The sequence below is a fragment of the Lingula anatina genome, chromosome 1 (assembly GCF_051362555.1).
Source record: "Lingula anatina isolate TDL-2025a chromosome 1, LinAna3.0, whole genome shotgun sequence".
Classification (NCBI taxonomy): Eukaryota; Metazoa; Brachiopoda; class Lingulata; order Lingulida; family Lingulidae; genus Lingula; species Lingula anatina.
In genome coordinates, this window is record NC_141767.1 from 51,818,333 (window position 1) to 51,836,598 (window position 18,266).

At 36.5% G+C, this 18,266-nt stretch overlaps 2 protein-coding genes across 2 annotated transcripts; both read right to left on the reverse strand.

Moving 5' to 3' along the window:
- Positions 1–787: 787 nt before the first annotated feature.
- Positions 788–7,420, reverse strand: LOC106160728 (uncharacterized). The gene is made up of 3 exons (XM_013537396.2): positions 7,231–7,420; positions 2,787–4,066; positions 788–1,751 (listed from the first exon to the last, which is right to left on the reverse strand). Exons 1-3 carry the CDS (start codon positions 7,234–7,236, stop codon positions 893–895), a joined length of 2,145 nt encoding a protein of 714 aa, XP_013392850.1. The 5' UTR covers positions 7,237–7,420; the 3' UTR covers positions 788–892.
- An 848-nt stretch (positions 7,421–8,268) lies between these two features.
- On the reverse strand, positions 8,269–16,550 carry LOC106160810 (uncharacterized). The gene is made up of 13 exons (XM_086998839.1): positions 16,270–16,550; positions 14,769–15,044; positions 13,558–13,705; positions 13,067–13,203; positions 12,184–12,319; positions 11,518–11,613; positions 11,126–11,229; positions 10,687–10,778; positions 10,221–10,377; positions 10,029–10,127; positions 9,689–9,850; positions 9,376–9,471; positions 8,269–9,206 (listed from the first exon to the last, which is right to left on the reverse strand). Exons 2-13 carry the CDS (start codon positions 14,952–14,954, stop codon positions 9,048–9,050), a joined length of 1,572 nt encoding a protein of 523 aa, XP_086854965.1. The 5' UTR covers positions 14,955–15,044; positions 16,270–16,550; the 3' UTR covers positions 8,269–9,047.
- Between the last annotated feature and the right edge of the window lie 1,716 nt (positions 16,551–18,266).

Here is an 18,266-nt window from a genome sequence, read left to right on the forward strand (position 1 = left end):
AAAGTGGAAAGTGTCTGATCTTCTCATTCAGATTGTTGAGCTTTGTGTACAAGCAAATAACATTCAGATCTAGTGTGGCTCAGCATCATTCGACACGATATATTCAGTTAAATGCAATTTTAGCCAATTAACGGCATGGGGATAACTAGCACTGCTTTGAATCTCTGCATCAAATTTCAAAACCGGCGGTAACCTCCCCTTTAAAGTCATTATGTTGTTTGAGGATAAATCTTTTAAACGGCACTGACACCTTTAAACAAAATGGCATTTTGACATTAAAACTAGAATCTGGCTTTCCGTGTATACGGGATTTGGCAATAAAAACCAAATACAAGTACAGTATATGAAAAGCCCGGTTATTCTTGTTTGTTGATAAATGTGCCTTATAAGCTTTAAAGTTTGTCGTACGAATAGTAATAGAAGCAACTATTTATGAAACCCATTACAAGCCATATAATTGAAAACTGCTCTCTTTCGAAATCTGGCTTTTTATTCTACCTTCGGTTTTTCAAATATTTGATGATGAATTATTTTATCAAGTTGGGGTCTGACATTGCTTCTCAAAACTTTTTTTTATATGTGAACATTTTTTCACTGGGCTTCAGAGCAATTTAAAAGGAGTCTCTTGTGGACTTATGGAGTCGTCTGTTGGGCATAAAAGATTATTCCGAAAAGTATGCTTCTTTTGTATTAAATCATACTTTGTGTAGCAAAAAGTTATTGTTGATTATTCATAGAAAAAACAATTAGAATTATAAAATCTTTTATAAATATAGTGAAAAAAAAATACCAATATTCAAATTTATTCAAAGAAAATTTAAAAGGATATAATACAAAATATTCACATAAATAAAAGCAAATATCAATTAAAATGCATTAAATAAAAATGTGGCTAACTTGTACCGGGTTGGCTAGAATTTTGATTTACAGTTGGTGTTGGTTTACATGAACAGTACTTCATGGAGCCTTCGTCCTTAAGATATTTGTAGCACTTCGAATCACTACCGTACACACTTAGCCGTATAATACTGAGGACACTAGTGACGTCATAACTGGAATTATAACCCAGCCTGCTCGGTAGTCTTATCACAGCCTCGTACAGCCCCTCTCCAGGGAAAGTGACAAAGTCAACTATGATGTCGTAATAAGAACGGATAGAATTATCTCGCTTGTTTCTTCTAATTCTAAAACGTTGCGTCTTTTCTTTCTTTCGTTTTGAGATTTTAACTCGGCCAGTTTTCTGTGTCTTTTTGGGCATTCTCTTCGTACTTCTTAATGTTCTAACACTTTGGCTCTCGTCTGACAGAATATGAGCGGATTTTATCTCAGAAAGAGTAAGATTTTGACACAGCTGAGAATCTACCGATAGACGGCGATTCATGAACTCTATGGCCCAGTCAACGGCTGTTGTAGATTCGACAGACTCTTTGCTAATCTGCCTTTGAACGCGACACCAAAGGCATAAGTCCTTTGGCACTCCCGCTTGGGCACACGTTCGAGATTCAGGAATAGGCTTGAAAAGGCTAAGGCCTCTTGGAGGCGTTTTAGAATTTTTAACGGCCTTATTATTACCGATGACATCAACCAAGGTAGCGTGCAAATCATATGGTGTTACCAGTCGTTGGGAGTTGCTTCGCATTGCTGTTACAATCTCTGGGAATTGGACTTGGAGCCAAGGAGGAAGAACCATCACAAGCATAGGGAAGCGATGTTCTTGTCGACCGGAGGGAGTTTTCCTTATTTCGCCAAACCTGGTATAAAAAATATTATAATATGTATTTAAATCCATTTGATTTCAGGTCATTTAAAAAGTAAGTTTTGTCATTTTAGAAAAGATAATGCGATTTGGAACAGTAAGGGTAAAAACAAAGCTTTAAAGTTAAGGGTTAAACCTCCCTCCCTCTCTCTCTCTCTGTCTGTGTCTGTGTCTTTGTGTGTGTGTGTGTGTGTGTTATACAACACCTGGTTTTATACAATCATCTATTTCATACTCGAGGGTTTTTCTTTTCTCATATACAAATATAAAACGGATGTTTGAGGTTGAATATGGAAAGTAAAAAGCTCTAGAGTGATATGGACGCTCGTATAAAACACACGCCGTTTGAAGTACCTGTAATACATATATATGTACTAAGTAAAAAAACAATTAAAACAAGTTGTTTACGACTGATGTCCCTCCCCCTGTGAAAAGCTTCAAAATTTAGAAACATATGAGAGAATAAGGACACCAAAATTCACATCAAAATTGAATGAATCGTCAATATTATTTATCTTTTTTTTAAATGTGCTTTTCGACTTTTAAAGGTAGTGCCATTTACATATTTTCAATGTATTCGCAAGGATTTTCTTGGTTTAACGGGCAGAAGACCAAATGGTAAACTAGTTTTCAGGAATACCTTAATCTCTCTCTCTCTCTCCCGCTCTCTCTCTCTCTCGCGCGCGCGCTTATTCGACAGGGCATTGTCACATCGATCAATATACTTTAGCAATACAGTCTGTATCGGTACACTTTGAGAGACTGACAACGTAAGAGCATAGCTTTTACGTGAGAATGAACTTCCGCTCAAACAGTTCGAGGCGAACTTGTGAAAGCGATTAAAACCTCCAGTAGTGTTATCGCAAAAATGCACCGGTACAGATTGTATCACTAATTTATTCTGCTTGATATGAAATGTGTCTCTATAATAACTCAAGGACACGTACATGCCGTGTAAACATCTATGAGGAAAAACATGGACACGATTTATGCCATAAAATTTCCAAAATTTTAAACAAATATGACGTACCTTGCCCCATGGTCACTCATGAACATCAATAAAGTGTTGTTGAAATTGCCTTTCAAATGATGCTTTTTCAAAAATGTGTAGTGGTCATGGTCTGTCACTTGAATTCTGTTTGGAGTATTGTGGCTGAATTCATTTAAGAAGTGAAAAGCAAAGTGCGGCGTGTCTCGAACTTTTTTCAGAAAATGTCCAAGATAATCCAATGCCATGCAGTGAATCTTTTGGTTTCCAAGACAACCGAACGAAGACTCAGGCACATCTCTGTAAAGTTTTGAGGTCTCCATCGCCAGCCAGAAAGGTCTCGTGTAGTAGTCTGTAGGCGCCTTGCGAAAGCCTGGTTTATTGAAGTTAAAAGTGGCGTACGTCTTGTCCTCTAGGTAATATGTTACATAACCATTGGCAGAAAATCCATTCCAAACGAAAGGACAAAAATCAAATGACTTACTTTTCCTCTGTATTTGTGTCATTTGCCCATTGGGTAACCCCGCTAAAAGAGGCGCGATGTTCGGATAGGAATTATCGCCCACGGTGTGATATCCATGAAATGGAATCCCTAGCATAGCCCGTGTTAAGTAAGAGTATGTTTTAGGTAGATGTCTGATGGCATTGCCCATGGATACAGCATCGTTCAAAATCATCACAACATTCATCGAAGTAATTGAATTGTTCCGAGGGGATGATCCATGCCGGCGATGTTTATTAATCTTCTCACCTAAACTGATTTTCTTTACTGGGTACATGTGAAAGTTCTCGTATTCGTGCCTTCCAGTTTCACTTTCACACGAAATATACACAAAATCCTCTTTCAACTTTATCGCTATATTGCTGTGTATAGGTTTTGCTGCAGTAAAAGAGAATGTGTTGTCAACGTCCTCCTTGTCCTCCTTACTTCGCACGATGTAATTGTAAAGACAATGGATGTTGGAACTGTTTGTAGTATTCAGGTCAATTTTTAGAAATCCGTTGTTATCCACAAATGATCGTATCCTCCCGGATTTGTTTTGACATTTTAATGGCGGTAACTTTTTGGTGACCTTCACCACTTTCTCGTCAAATGGGTCCATGTTCATCAGTTGTAAACAGCTGTTCGCTTCCCATTGTCCAAACGACGACCTGATGTTGGGAGATTCATCATTTGTTCCTTCAGCCCTAGTAACCACTTTTTTCCGAGATACGTACAAGGGTACAAGAATATTCAGTATGCTCAGAACACTGACAGTGGTAATGATGACAAAAAATGTGACTTTAACCTTAGAATGAATCCAACATCGACTACTTGGGCTCTAAAAGACCAAAGAATAAACATGTGAGTTTTGAGGTGCAATGGAAATCATCACTTTTGACTTTAAAATATATATTTTCTGTACAGAGAGTAACTGACTCTCTTTCGGATATATATATATATATATATATATATATATATATATATATATATATATATACACAAACCATTGCAACAAGCGTGTTTCCCTCTGTCTCCGATGTTCCTCGCCTACAGTACCTAGCGGTAAGAATGGTGGAGGAAGGGGGAGCAGAGGGGTGATATTGATTGCCTGTGGCGTGCTCAGCTTCATAAGACTGTCAGCAGATAGGGATCGCACGGAAAGGGGTGAGTACCGGTACATCTTCAAAAAAGCGCTGTAAGCTCGTTTTTATACAACGACAAAGGACATCTTATGTGAAAAACACTGATCTTTCCTTCGATGCAAATTAAGAAATCGAATCAAATGATATACAGGTGTCGAAAAAAAGGACAAAACCCTCAAACAGGTTCCTTTTAACTACCCTTTGCCAGTGCCACATATTGATTTTTTACTTGATATTCACAGATATGTCTAGGAATTTTTCTGCACTGTGCACTCGAGTCAAAGAAAAGTTCACATAATAAAATCTGCGGCTCTGGTAGAGGGTGGCTTTTAACTTTTTAACTCATGGTATTTGGGTTTGCGATTGAAAGATAGAAGGGACATGACCTCGTTTATAAGTGAAAATATTTTTTAAACATTATGCAGATTCCAACAATCATTTCTTACATAACAAGTTACTGAATGCGAATGGGATGGAGAGCTTTTAGGGACTACTATTCCGCTCTTCATTCGTATCACAGTTTTAAATGATTTTAAACCGGTTAATGAGGACGCATTAAATTATTTTGTTATTTTATTGCAGTTTTAAGGTGAAAATTTGTTCTTTATCAGAAACCTTTGAAAATCCCAACAGTTTTCGAGGCACTAAATAGCCGTTTTCTGCCCATTCTGGTGCCACATTGTCTTAGTGGGCTGTCCGCACTAAACACCTTATTTTCTGCTTTGTAGAGATAAGCACTGTGTAGTTATCAGTTCTAAGATGAACTTCAAATGCACTTTAAAGTGACCTATCGCTCTCTGTCCTGTTTTTTTTAAATAATGAACCCTCTCCCAAATATCAAGTCAATGACAAGCTTAATATCACGCCGTTGTTGCAATTATATTTTATTAAAGGTATAATTGCGAATTATTTGGACTTAAAAAGTGCGTTTTAGAGTAGTTAAGCATTAGACCAAAAATTGTCACGAAATAAATTTGAAGGTATTAAACGCAAAAACCGTTTGTTTTCTGACATACAGATCAAAACTGGCGAATCTTAGCCTGAATAAGTAGAATAACAGATATATGCCGTCGTGTTAAAACAACTTGTCACGGGATCACCTTATTTTGAAGGAGATGCCATGTCAAATTTATAATTATCCTTAAATAATTCGATTTCTATCCAATTCAAGTTTAGTTCTGAGACAAATGAAATGAGATAATAACAATATAAAATTATAGATTCAAATCAGAAGGAAAAATGGCACCTTTTTTTATAAGTGATCAATAAATTTACAGAAATTGTTATCAGTCCTGTATGAACTGATCTGGTAATTTTGGTCTAACACTTTTTTCAACTAGTTTTACTCGTTCTTATAGAATTCTTGAAAAATATGTACATAACTTTAACCCCAAATGCTTCAAGATAGGTCTCAAGTTACATAACCATTTCGTGTTGTCTGTTTAATTATTTTCTGTACGCAAACTAAAAGAATTAAAACGAAAATTTACTTCTTTTCCATCATGGGATGTAACTTCCATTAATCTACCTCTCTTTCTCTCTCACACACTCTACCCCCCCCCCCCCCCCCCGAAAAAAAAATTAAAAACGGTTTATATAGTCTTCTCCACCTGTATAATACGTTTCACCACGAGTGCATCTGTTTCTACATTATTTATAATGTAGTATATATAAGATCTGCAAGTTTTCTGAGGGAACATTCATATTGTATGAAGCTGGTTTATACGTTCCGCAGAACTAATATGTGGAATATGTTCCCTAGCCGTGTCTTCATCATACATTCACAGAGAATTTGAAAAAAAAAGAAAATGCAAAGATTGCGACACCAGAGTTCTAGATAATGAAGAGCACTTTTTTTGTACTTGTCCATTGTACGCTACACCAAAAGAAATAAACCCCTTTAAATAATATGTTCTAAATAATGCACTGCCCACAAACCCGATATACAATGTACACGATAGTATGCCGAACTACAACGAGTCGTTATCAAGTATATCGGACTAGGGGGTAGCAATGCATTAATCATACTGGTACATACAAAAAGAAATCGCCAAAGCCCCTAATTTTCAATAGAATAAATTGATATCACCGTGCTGATATCATCGCGCATAAAGTGATATCAGCCACACGATCAACAAAGACAAGCGAGGCAGTGGTAACAGTTGTGGTTTAATACCTCAGGCTCCCCTTTGAAAAAATAAAAGTACTGCGCCTTCCACTTAATAGCGACTTGGACATATGTCCAAGAAAGCGATCATAAATTATTACTCTCACTGTAAAGATCTATTTCATTGCGTTGGGAAGTTGGACATTTTTAAGATGTGTGCAGTGTGTACCTCTTATTATTTTTTCTCTGCATATTTTATCAGCTCAGTCTGGTGCGAAAAGGATGAATAAAGCATATATAAATACTTTTTCGTTACAAGTACCGGTTCGTCATACCATTGAACCGGACAGTTGAGAAAGGAAAACAAATCAAATCAGAATGGAACTAATCACCTACAGTAGTAGACCGAGTAGAGCACTAAGAGTACTCATTCCCCTCCCTACACCACTACCACACACACACACGCACGCACACACACACACGTACACACACACACACACACACACACACACACACCTTTTTACACCATTTTGCCAGTTCCATGCATAGCATATTAAACGTATTAATGATATTTTCTCTTACTGGACTTCAATAGTACATCTCTGAGATCAGCTACAGTGTCCAGTCCGTTAGGGTTCACATGGTCATTTTCCAGATTTTATACGTGTTTGGTCAAAATACCTACCAAAAGCAACATGTCGCTATGGCATGTGTTTTACTTTTCAACGTGGGAGAGATCTGAATGTCACCTACCTCCATCGTAAATCCAGCCGAAGATTGACCCACATATACCTCTAATGAAATTGATAAAGACGAAGGTCACGGCGGTATGATATGTAGTGACAGAAGCATCCCTTCACACAGGTTGATCGGCTTTGCAATCACTACTCCAATCCTAATACACGTATCAGCCACGTTATGTCATAACTCATGTACCAGCACTAGGGGTTATTTTAAGCTGTCATCCGGGGTTTTCAGTAATTTTTTTAAATCTTATTTTATAAAAGATTTGTACGGATATGACACAGAAAGGGCTACTTTTTGTTGACATTCGTGGGTGTAATTTGTTTCTCGAGATAGTTGATGCCGATGATGCATGTTAAGGGGAGCAGTCTTTATATTTAGGGGCATGGACATGCAGCCCAGCCGTCATTGTAACACATTTATTACTAGTGTTACTGTATTGGTAACACGGAGGTTGAGATTCCCATCCAGAAATACACATGTATTGTGTCATGTACTGAAGTTCCAGGGTGATGCAGAGTCTGTCCTCTTGATTTGTACAGGAAATCTTCGACCTACGCCGACTAGTACCTGTATTTTACTAATGGAAGATAGACTCTATTACACGGACCAACAGTTTCTTATACCCGCACATGTACTGGGTTGGCCTCTCAATCTCTCTGTTATCAACTTACAACGTGTATCAGATACAAAATGAATGAGTGTACGATAAATACCATCATATATATAGGCCTGCTTATCAAAGTAAAATTGAATACTGGTACTTTCAACACGATACATAAAATGGCACATATAGTAGTTATCCGTGGTTTTACTGAAAGGAATGCAAATACTCCATGTTCAGCTGCAAAATCAGCTTTATGTCACATCCAAACGTTTGAGAACGGCTGTTCTAGGTAAAGGAGATAAGGATTGGGGAACTGATTCCTTCTCCAATTTTTTTCAGCACGCCAGGAGGCACACCATATGCAAATGTTTTTTTGTTTTTTTTTTTATTAAATTCCAAGTCACTATTTGAGAATAAAATCTTCAAGGAAAACTGCAATATACAAAAAACGTTTTTGTCTTTATTAGTCTAATTGTATAAAGTGACAAAATTAATAAATACAAAAGTACTGTAGCCTACTATAATAAATAAAAAATACTATCGCTAGCACCAGCAGAAGATAAGATAAAAATTGTTTACTGAGAGAAGAGATTGTAGTATAAATCCTATATCTACCGGTGATCAATACTGTCGAAAAAACATATAAAATAAATAATTGAAACTTGCTTGGAATTTATAAATTCCTTCCTTGTCATTTTTGGTATTGATAACGTAAATGTTTAACAACAATTTTAGCAATGTATCAAACTTAACAAAGCTCTCTCTACATGTACACAACATAAAACGCCAATCGCCAATGTCCGTATTAGACCAATAGACAAACAAACGCACTCCTCACACACTCTCGCACATAAACATGCAAGCACAAATGCATGTACACAAAATGCTGTACTGGTATCATAAATAACAACTGGCCAAATTCCTGCAGTCTTACGAAACAAATGCATTAAGTTTGCCTGTTGACAAAACTGCTTAAAAGAAATGTATGTATAACCAATGTAGCATCTTCATGTTTTTGTACCAATTTTCTCTCCATGGAGTTTATAGCTGTTTTTCCTCTCGTCCTAACACTTATGATATGGGTGTATCTATAACTGTCTCCTAAAACCAAGTGTGATATAGACTGCAACATGTGTCGAATATTTTCTCTTTTGTACACTTAAATGAACACAGATCTGGACGTGTTAACGAATATGAAGTAAATGGTTGTCGTTTACTTTTATACGGAGGTAAGAAATTCTGCTTCTAACTGTTCCAATCTTTCCTCATGCCTAGCAGTTTCTTGAAGCAGGACGCTCTCAGGTATGAGAACTTCATCTTGTCTGTTCTTGCGTTCCAAGTAACTGCGTAAAAACTCAGCCACGCCAATCGCTCCTTGCTGCAAACCAGTTAAACAATGCCATCAATACAAGCTTAGTTGTGCAAATCAACACATCAGAACCCGTTTTATGTTATGAACTAATAAAAATACTGTACCTTTATACCAGTAGAAAAAACAACATAAACGTTCAAAAGATTTTAACAGATTAGCTGCTGTAAATGTGTACCTTTCTCAGGAATATCTTGTCTTGCTTTGCCATATCTAAGTCCAATGCTTGAATATAGTTTGTATAAATGCCTACAGTTCTCTCTGGATCGCGTGGCTACAAATACAAGAGACGTGTTAGTAATAAATTTCATTTTTAAGAATTTAACAGTATGGAATCCCATCAACATTGTAGCATGTCTTGGCAGGTTAATTTACATACAATGAATAAAATCATATTTTTAAGATTTTAAGTGACATGGTGCATGAGCGGTAGAACCTATGGTTAAAGTACGTATAATTATGTATGGATGTATAAATTAAATAATAATTACCTTTAAAAATTGCCTGTATGCTTGCAATGTAAATGTATTGATGAGGGCTGATGTGAAATCTCCTAATGTTTTAATGGGAACGAGGGAGACATCGGAAATGTATTCTAGCGGGCTGACTACTCCTTTTCTCTCCAGGAATGACATAAATTCGGCTGCAGTAAACTGAAGCAAAAATGCAATGATTAACTACCGTCAACCTTAACTTCCAGTCTGATTTTATTTGATAAGTTGTACTCGTGGAATATCATAAGTTTTACGTGTTGTATTGAGATGTTCAAAATATACATCTACTGCTTATTACGAATTCAAAGAAGCCAAGGCCCCGATCACATTTACTAACCTCTAGACTACTGTCCGTGTCTATTTCCTTGAATGCCTCTTCCCAGTCCATATCCTTCCCGAATAAAGTCTCGATAACGTCAGGGTTTGTTTGAGACAACTACAAAATAAGCATACACTGAGTCACGAGAGAGAGAGAAAGTGAAGAAAAAAGGAAAGAGAGAGAGAGAGAGAGAGAGAGAAAGATACTCACCCTATCCATTGCTAATTTGAACTCGTGCAAATCTATATTTCCGTCTTTGTCCAAATCACACGCTTTCAACATCGGGAAAAATGTTTTTGCAGCATGTATGACAGCTGCCTTTTTCTTAATTTCCGCCTGCAATTCTTTAAACTGGGGGCCGCGTTTCCTGAAAATATAGTAGTTGAAACATAAAAATACCAACATTGACGAATGTTATTTCTTATCGAAACAGATAATAAAATAATAGAAATATTTGCTTAGAACAGACGAGTCCAAACTGAGTAATAGTTATTTTTTTACCTATCTTCACAAAACTTTATCCATAAATGCACACGGCATTGTACAAATTACACGTATGTATCGAATACCCGTTTCTATGAGGACTATCTAGATATGTTATTGTTTTACTTTTGGAATAAAGCTGGAATTAGTCTTTAGTAGGGCATTTATATATGAACGTAAAGGAAAAAATTACCCTGCCAGTTTGGTATCTGGCAGCTTCCAGTACACATCCTTACAACTCTGGTGCACAGATACTTTCATTAAATCTTGCTCGTCCGTTGCATACTGAAATTATAGATAGCCTTATATATATAGTATATTAAAGAGATATTTATGTGTCGTTTAGCAATGGTCTCTTGATTATACATATAGGGATATAGGGAAATATTTATCAATTTTATTTACGATAATCTCAAGATAAAAGTGAATAACAGATAACAAAAAAATTGAAATCAATGAAATATGATAAAGAATGCATTTTTAGTTTGAAAGCGAAACATTTACGCTATTCTCGTTAAAAGAAAGATAGATGCGCCTGTCATAAAATACACGAGTGCATTTCTTTCATTATAACTGTATGGCATTCATAATAATAATACATTGGCTTTTCAAAAATGATTTTTCAAACTTACGACAATCAGGCCCAGTGTTTTTTCATTGTATTTATGGAATGGAGGTTCCTCACTTCCGAGTCGTTGAAAGAATGAATCCTCAGGACGCATCGACAAGTACCAGCCTAACGCAACGATATTCACAATGTGCTTAAGATAATATGTTGTGAGCGACAGTAACAATGCAGCACCGTGTCTTATCAAGGAATTCCAAAATACATATCACTTCCGAATACAAAATTGAAATAATAAGCACCTTTTGTCACTCAAAACGTGTTCACATTTTGTTTAGTGAAATTTAAACGATTTTGAATATTTCCCTTTGGTAGGTGATTGTGTGCGTCTTTTTTGATTGCGAAAAAGGGAGAGCTTCTCTAACACAATTATTAAGGGATTTAATTATAAAGACTTACCATCAAACACATGCACAGGGTAGTTACATAGCATTCCACCATCCACATAATATTCCAAGTGATCGCCTTTCTTATAAGATGGAGGTTGAAAAAAACCTAGCGGAAGGATGGATTGAAACATAAGTGATGGAGTATGAAAGGTAAAGAAAAGCACATAGCCTTGAAACACTTATTAGCACATAAAGACCTTATTAAACAGAAGCTAAGTTAATTTCGATCAACAATATTTTTCTACATATTAAAAAAAAAACACACAGAAAATTGAAAAAGTCGCTAGCCAATGAATTGTGGAAAGTTATGTCCAAAGTTTCACGTTCTTACTCTGTAGGCCTTTTTCTGGCATTTTGAAACACAATAACCCGTCAAATCTCTTATTTAACATGTAGCCACGAGGACAGTGTACTGCAGGTGGCGCGGGAAAACAGGTGTTCTCTATCAGTCTTTACGACGATGTTACGAGAACTAGACCAGAGCAAATAAACAGTTGACTAAAATAGCGCAATATAAATTCAGATCGCTGTCAGGATTTTTATTTTCGGATGTGTTGGACAGAAAGTTACATTAGACTGCTATCCTTCCAGGTGATTTCATCGATCCATATCAGTATGACTCCATATAACGTACAACATGAAATACGGCCACTGCCTGTCTTAAAAAGTCGCTTACCTGGAATACTAGAGGACATCTGCATGGCTTCTGCTATGGGCATATCTGGGGTGGTCTTAGGGTGGAGATATTCTATGCCCATCTTCGTAACATTTGTAACCACAACGCAAAGTTCTATTCCACGATCCCTGTACAGCTAGATGCGATGAGGAATAAAGCAAAAAATGGAACGAAAATATAAAAGCTAGATGTAGATGTTTGTAAGGCAATAAATTTTCTTTTCACAATGTTCAAGCTGATCGCCGATATATGTACTACAAATGTAGTAAAGTCAAGAATTTACTAGTAATAACTGACATAACAGCAAGAACTATGAAATACATGTAATACCGCCAGAATTTACACAAGCTGTACATATTTTGGTAACACTGGGTAGAATATTCCAAGCATGCTGAGACGCTGGTCTCCCCCATCGCACGCGCGCGTAAACGCACACGAACACACACTACTTTTCTACTTTGTACATTTCTACTCCACTAGTCAATAGTGATTCCCGCCCAGGGGTCTTCACTATCACAAAACATTGTATCAAACAAAGCGTTTCAAGATTTCTGATAACTTGCTTGCTTGCTTTTTGCATTTTTACACACACGAATGTACTCGGCACATACACCAGCGACATACATGTATATCTATAACATTTAATAAGTTACAATTATTATTATTACAGAATGCAACAATTATTTCCGCCTTGGTTTGTAACCATTTTGGAAATACAGATCTGAAATATCCAAAGGTATTTGCGAGGCCTTAACGGTTTCAAAATATTCGGGTAGGGGAGCTCAATATTACATCTTATCCTAAACATCTTACGTCACGTGTAATATTCTAGTTGCTTACAGCATGTAATTAACCTTGGTGAGAATGCAATATTGATGCCTACATCTCCAAACGTGTAGTCAGCCTTCCCAGTGGCTTCTCTGACATACAGCCGCAGCACCTCTATATACCGCTTTCCTGGGTTCCAGCCAAACTTACAGTACAAATTGGGGAGCATGGCTAATTTGCCGCAGTGCGCATCTGAATGGTGAAAACAAAAGAAAATGGATTTACTATGAAACAATACCTGGATAAACTTAGATTAAAAGAACATGGAGTTATAAGTAAAAATAAATAAATAAATAAACACCGTCCAGTGTCACTTAAGCCCTTTTTGAAAAGTCGAGACTCCCACGTATTTTACTAGTATTAAAAATGAAGCTGCTTTTAAAGTTTTCAAATAAAATGGGATTTACGTGATGAATGACGATCAGTAGGAAAAAAGGACGGCTTCAATAAAACTTTGGTTCCACTTTCAAAAGAAGTCCCATTTACAATCATTTCGCATTTAAGGCACAACATTAAGAGTTAATTTTTGGCTGTTCAGTAACGTACCCTGAACGAGGAATTCTTGGTCTAAATCCAACAAGGCAGCAATGTCTCTAGGGGTGTAACCAAGTGCCAGCATCCCCGCAGTGCACGCTCCAGCACTCGCACCCCCAAAACGCTTGATTTTCTTCAGTATACCTAGCTCTTCCAGTACCTTAAAATAGTTGAAGTTAATGTCCTTTTGAACTGAGCTGCAATCAATTTAAGTTCCCTAACCTTAAAAAATGTGGGTCATTAAATAAAAGGATGGTGTTATGCACATTTATCCAGTTTAACTGGAAATGACAAAAATGTAAGCACACTGACATATACAGATCACCTGAAAATGAATCCCACCTTCTTAAACCTATATTTCATGTGAATGTCAGTTGTTTTTGCGAACAGCGGTTGTTAACAAATAGATTATTGTGTGAATTCAAATTATACTATTTGTCGGAAGGTGAAGAATGCCTTAAATAAAGCCTTTCGTGTGATGGGCACAGCGTTTTTCTAAAAATAGACAGCATTCTAATTTTATGCCTAACAAATTAAGACGCAACCCACAGACATGTAATGTTGGAATAGAAATTTAGTGACCCTGTTTTCTATCCACTGACTTTCGGCATGATGCAGCACGGATGTGAGTGCCACATTGTCAATAAAGACTTGGTGGTTTTTAATTTCCAAGCAAAAAGGTTGCTTTCACCGAAAGCTCAATGGGGTCACATCGTACATGATAACCTTTCAACAGTAATGACAGTTATCTCTAACAGATTCTTTTCGGTTAATATCACCAATGTTAAGAGGCAGATACCCTGTATCCTAGCTGTGAAGGACTTGGTAGTGAGCTGTAGCTTGGGAAAGTTCCGTATTGTTATTTCGGGATTGAGACTTCCTTTAATCGACCTTTAATCGAGTTGGTTTAATATATGTTTTGGTTTAGATATATTCAGAAAGGGCTACAGGTTGAATATTTAATGAACTTCAAATTATATTACGATCACGTTGATACATGTACACTCAAGAAATATATCCTTCGTTTTCTGTTTTTCTCCTAATCTTTACCTACTTAATTAACACTTTTTTTGTAAAAATACATGTATAGCTGCTTTCTACAAGTGTTTACGGTGACCAAACAGAAAAATTAAATATACAGGGAATATATCATCATTGTAGCCCAATCCTCATTACGAAAAGTAAAAAATTAAAAACGTAAAACCAAGAATACATGTATGTACCTGTAGTGCCCCTGGGTATGCGTTCCCTTTAGCTCCGCCACCCTCTAACACCAGATTCTCGAACGGCCAGTCATATCCTTCTAAATCTTCATAAAGTTCTTTTTTGACACTCCGACTTAAATTCGTAGGAAGGGGGATATCTGTGGGGACACCCAGCTCATCCAAACAGCTGCACGCACAGCCCATCGTTTTCTGTGCTATGTAAGTACAGTATGCAGTTAGTATATACCTTGTGGTGTGATGTCAAAGTTCAGATCCGCTTTCCTATGACGTCAACTGGAGCGGAAAAGCATGTAAGGTGAGGTGACCAAGGTGTGCCAACTTTCAAGTAAATAAAAACATAAATAAAAAAATGATATAAAGATTAATAAATTCATTGATTAATAAATTAATAATTAGATAATCGCCAATGCTTTGGATAGGTCAGCCAAAGAATAGATATTTATGCGAGTTTTTATTTTCAAATTAGCGTTAATAGAGACAGCTCTCTTCTGGTGACTCAGCACGAGTAGTGATTAAAAACATCAGAATTCCTCTCCAAAGAGCTGTAACTCTAGTTCACAGTATGCCACGCCGTCTGGCGGCCATTATCCAAGCTCGGGGTGGGCATACCCGCTGTTTAGATTAATAATGAACTCTGAAGATGTTTCTTTACAATTTTCCCTAATTTCATATTAATTGTCAACCACAGTATAAATTTATGTTTAATTTTTCACTTGGTACTGTTTTGTAAAAAAGTACTCTTTTGGGGGGCATGAGAAAAAAAAACCTAAATAAATTAACGCTTTTTTCACATTGGTTGTTTCTCCTTGACTTTACAAATCCTCCAGCTTCACATATTTAACAATACAAACAGTATTAATTTAGTAATATCAATAATAATGAAAGAAACGGCGATATGCATCCCAAAATTTCCGTGTACCAACCATTTTGGGCAAGAGTGTATATATTTCTGTATGTAAAGAATAACATATGTTCATATTTAATAATAATAATATTGTAATTTATTTCAGCTTTTATAAAAGCTGTTAAAATTAAAGTGTTACATGTTGACATTGTTGGCTGCCTATGCTACTTCTAATTCTATTGTTTGTTTAGTATAGGAAAAAAATATCTGTAAATATATAATTGAATACGACAGATACTAGGCAATGGGGAATACCCGCTTTAAGGGTCTGCCGCTAGATGGCGTTGGGAAGAAAGCAGTCCTTCTAAAATCTCGCAGAATCTCGCTCACGGCTTTACACCAGAGTTTAACATGGAGCCACGCTCGGCTGTCACCTTGATTGGATAGTAAACGATTGTCGTAAAATCGCTAAATGATATTAAAACCGGGTGCATAAACTTGAAAACCACCTACAACAACCTTGGACTACCACATTAATCCAATACAATGCAAAAATAAACTATAACAAGTGGTTAAAGCCTTCAAACCGAATGTCGTAAAGTCCCCATATACCTCCATAGAGACAATAAAATAGAATGAGCTTCTGAAACAAACCTGATCCAGTTCCAACAGAATAATCGAAATAAAATACTGCCGGGCATCGGAGCGGCCTAAAACTTGGCACGCTTACCGCTAATACTGCAGGCTACATCATTCCGTCGCTCGTTTGTAAATTCCGTGCATGGCATACGCACAATCAAACCGTAAAAAACAAACTCTCGGGGTGTCGTTGGCCAGGTCCACTCTAACCTACCATTACGAAAAAGAAGCCATGCCATTGGACAATGCGACCTCTGCGGTTACGTCATTTCCTGAATTGGATTGTTGCGTGGACCTAGCTTGACAATAACTTTTCTTCAGTAAAATGTGTTTTTAAAGGTATTTCAATACATTAAAAAGATTACTGTGTCCAAATCCATATTTAACTGAAAATTCCAACAATCCAAAATTGAAACCACATCTTAACACAAAATTTTGTAGCGTCCGTCCCCCTATAGCAAAACGATAGCAGTTAATCTTTTTTTTAAACCACACTCAGGCACTTATGCATTTCACTACCCATGATAAAAATATATACCTAAAAGGCCAGTAGTAAGACACACTGTGGATATACCATTTGATTAGTGGTCAAATGTAGCGTCCGTCCCCACCTGTAGCGCCCGTCCCCAATTTGTATTTTTCACTTTATTAATGATACACATGCTGAAATGGATTTTAATTAAGTATATTTTGTAAATACTTATTATAATCTATCTAATGTAGGCAAAGGTTGTCACTGGCGCATTTGGTGCAGTACTTGTAATGAATAAATGGATACATTTAAAACAATGTTATAATATGAAACAATGTTGTTGTTTTTGTTGCTGTGAAACAACACTTGTGTACTTATATTGCTATGAGATGAAGTGACATCACTTGGTTATAGTTTGGACTAAAAAGCCACAGTATATTTTATCCAAGATAATAGGTTGTAGTTTGTGCATTTGAGCTTGGAACAATGATGGAGCAACATATATGTTTTTATTGTTGCTGAGGCTGGGTGAACTAAGTCAAAGTAGAAAAAGAAATGCCATGGAAATGGAAGGCATAAGTGTAAGTGCTTTAAAAAAAAGAAAACAATGAGATAAACTCAAGAAAGATCCCAAACGTTTGAAAACTGCCAGAGAAAAGGACAGACTTAGAAATAAAAAAAGAAAGAGAAAAGAAGAGACTTTACTTAATGAATCACCCAACATAAGCAAAAGCTGGAAAGCCGAAAGAGCAAAGGAAACTAATAGAATGAGAAAATATAGAAAAAAAATCCGAGAACAAACAAAGATCAGTGCTTTATCAGAAGCAGCTAAAGCAAGAGAGAAAAGGAAAAAATACTTTCAGCCCAAAGAGAAAGAAACAGAAAGATGAAACTCAGTGAAGAAGCTAAAAAGAAATAAAGAGGTCTTGAGGGTTAAAGCATGGAGACTTAAGGGGACAGTTACAAGATAAAACACCACAAGGTAAAGACTCAAGCCCGTTTTCATCTTCCTCCACTGAAAAGAGAGTCTTGAAACAAGCAAAGAATGCCCTTCAAAGGTCACCGAGAAGAAAAGCTAAAATTTTAGAAAGGCTAATAAGATCTCCTAGTGTAAAAAGCGTATTAGAACAGAAAGGAATTATAGCAAGCAAGGAAACAAGCAGAAAGTTGGAGATGGGGGAGACCCTTATTCAAAGTATGTCAGAGCATATAAAGGAAATAAAGTATAAAGGTACAGCATCTGCATCTCAAAATATGGCGTACAAAGTTTTAAAATCAGTGATAAACAAGAAAGGAAAATACAGGGTCAAAATGAAACTCAACAAGTCAATGGTGTAGCGTCCGTCCCCAAGTGTATTACGTACCAAGTCATGAAATTTTAGCACTCTTAACATGTTTTAGATATTTTATTATGTGTCATTCTTAAGGTCAAGTCTTTGTCATATCAAAATAAGAGATTTCAAATCATTGAAGGAATCCCCTGATTTGATCTAAATCACACCACTTTTTATTTTTTTTTTTGCAAAAGAAATGTGGCCAT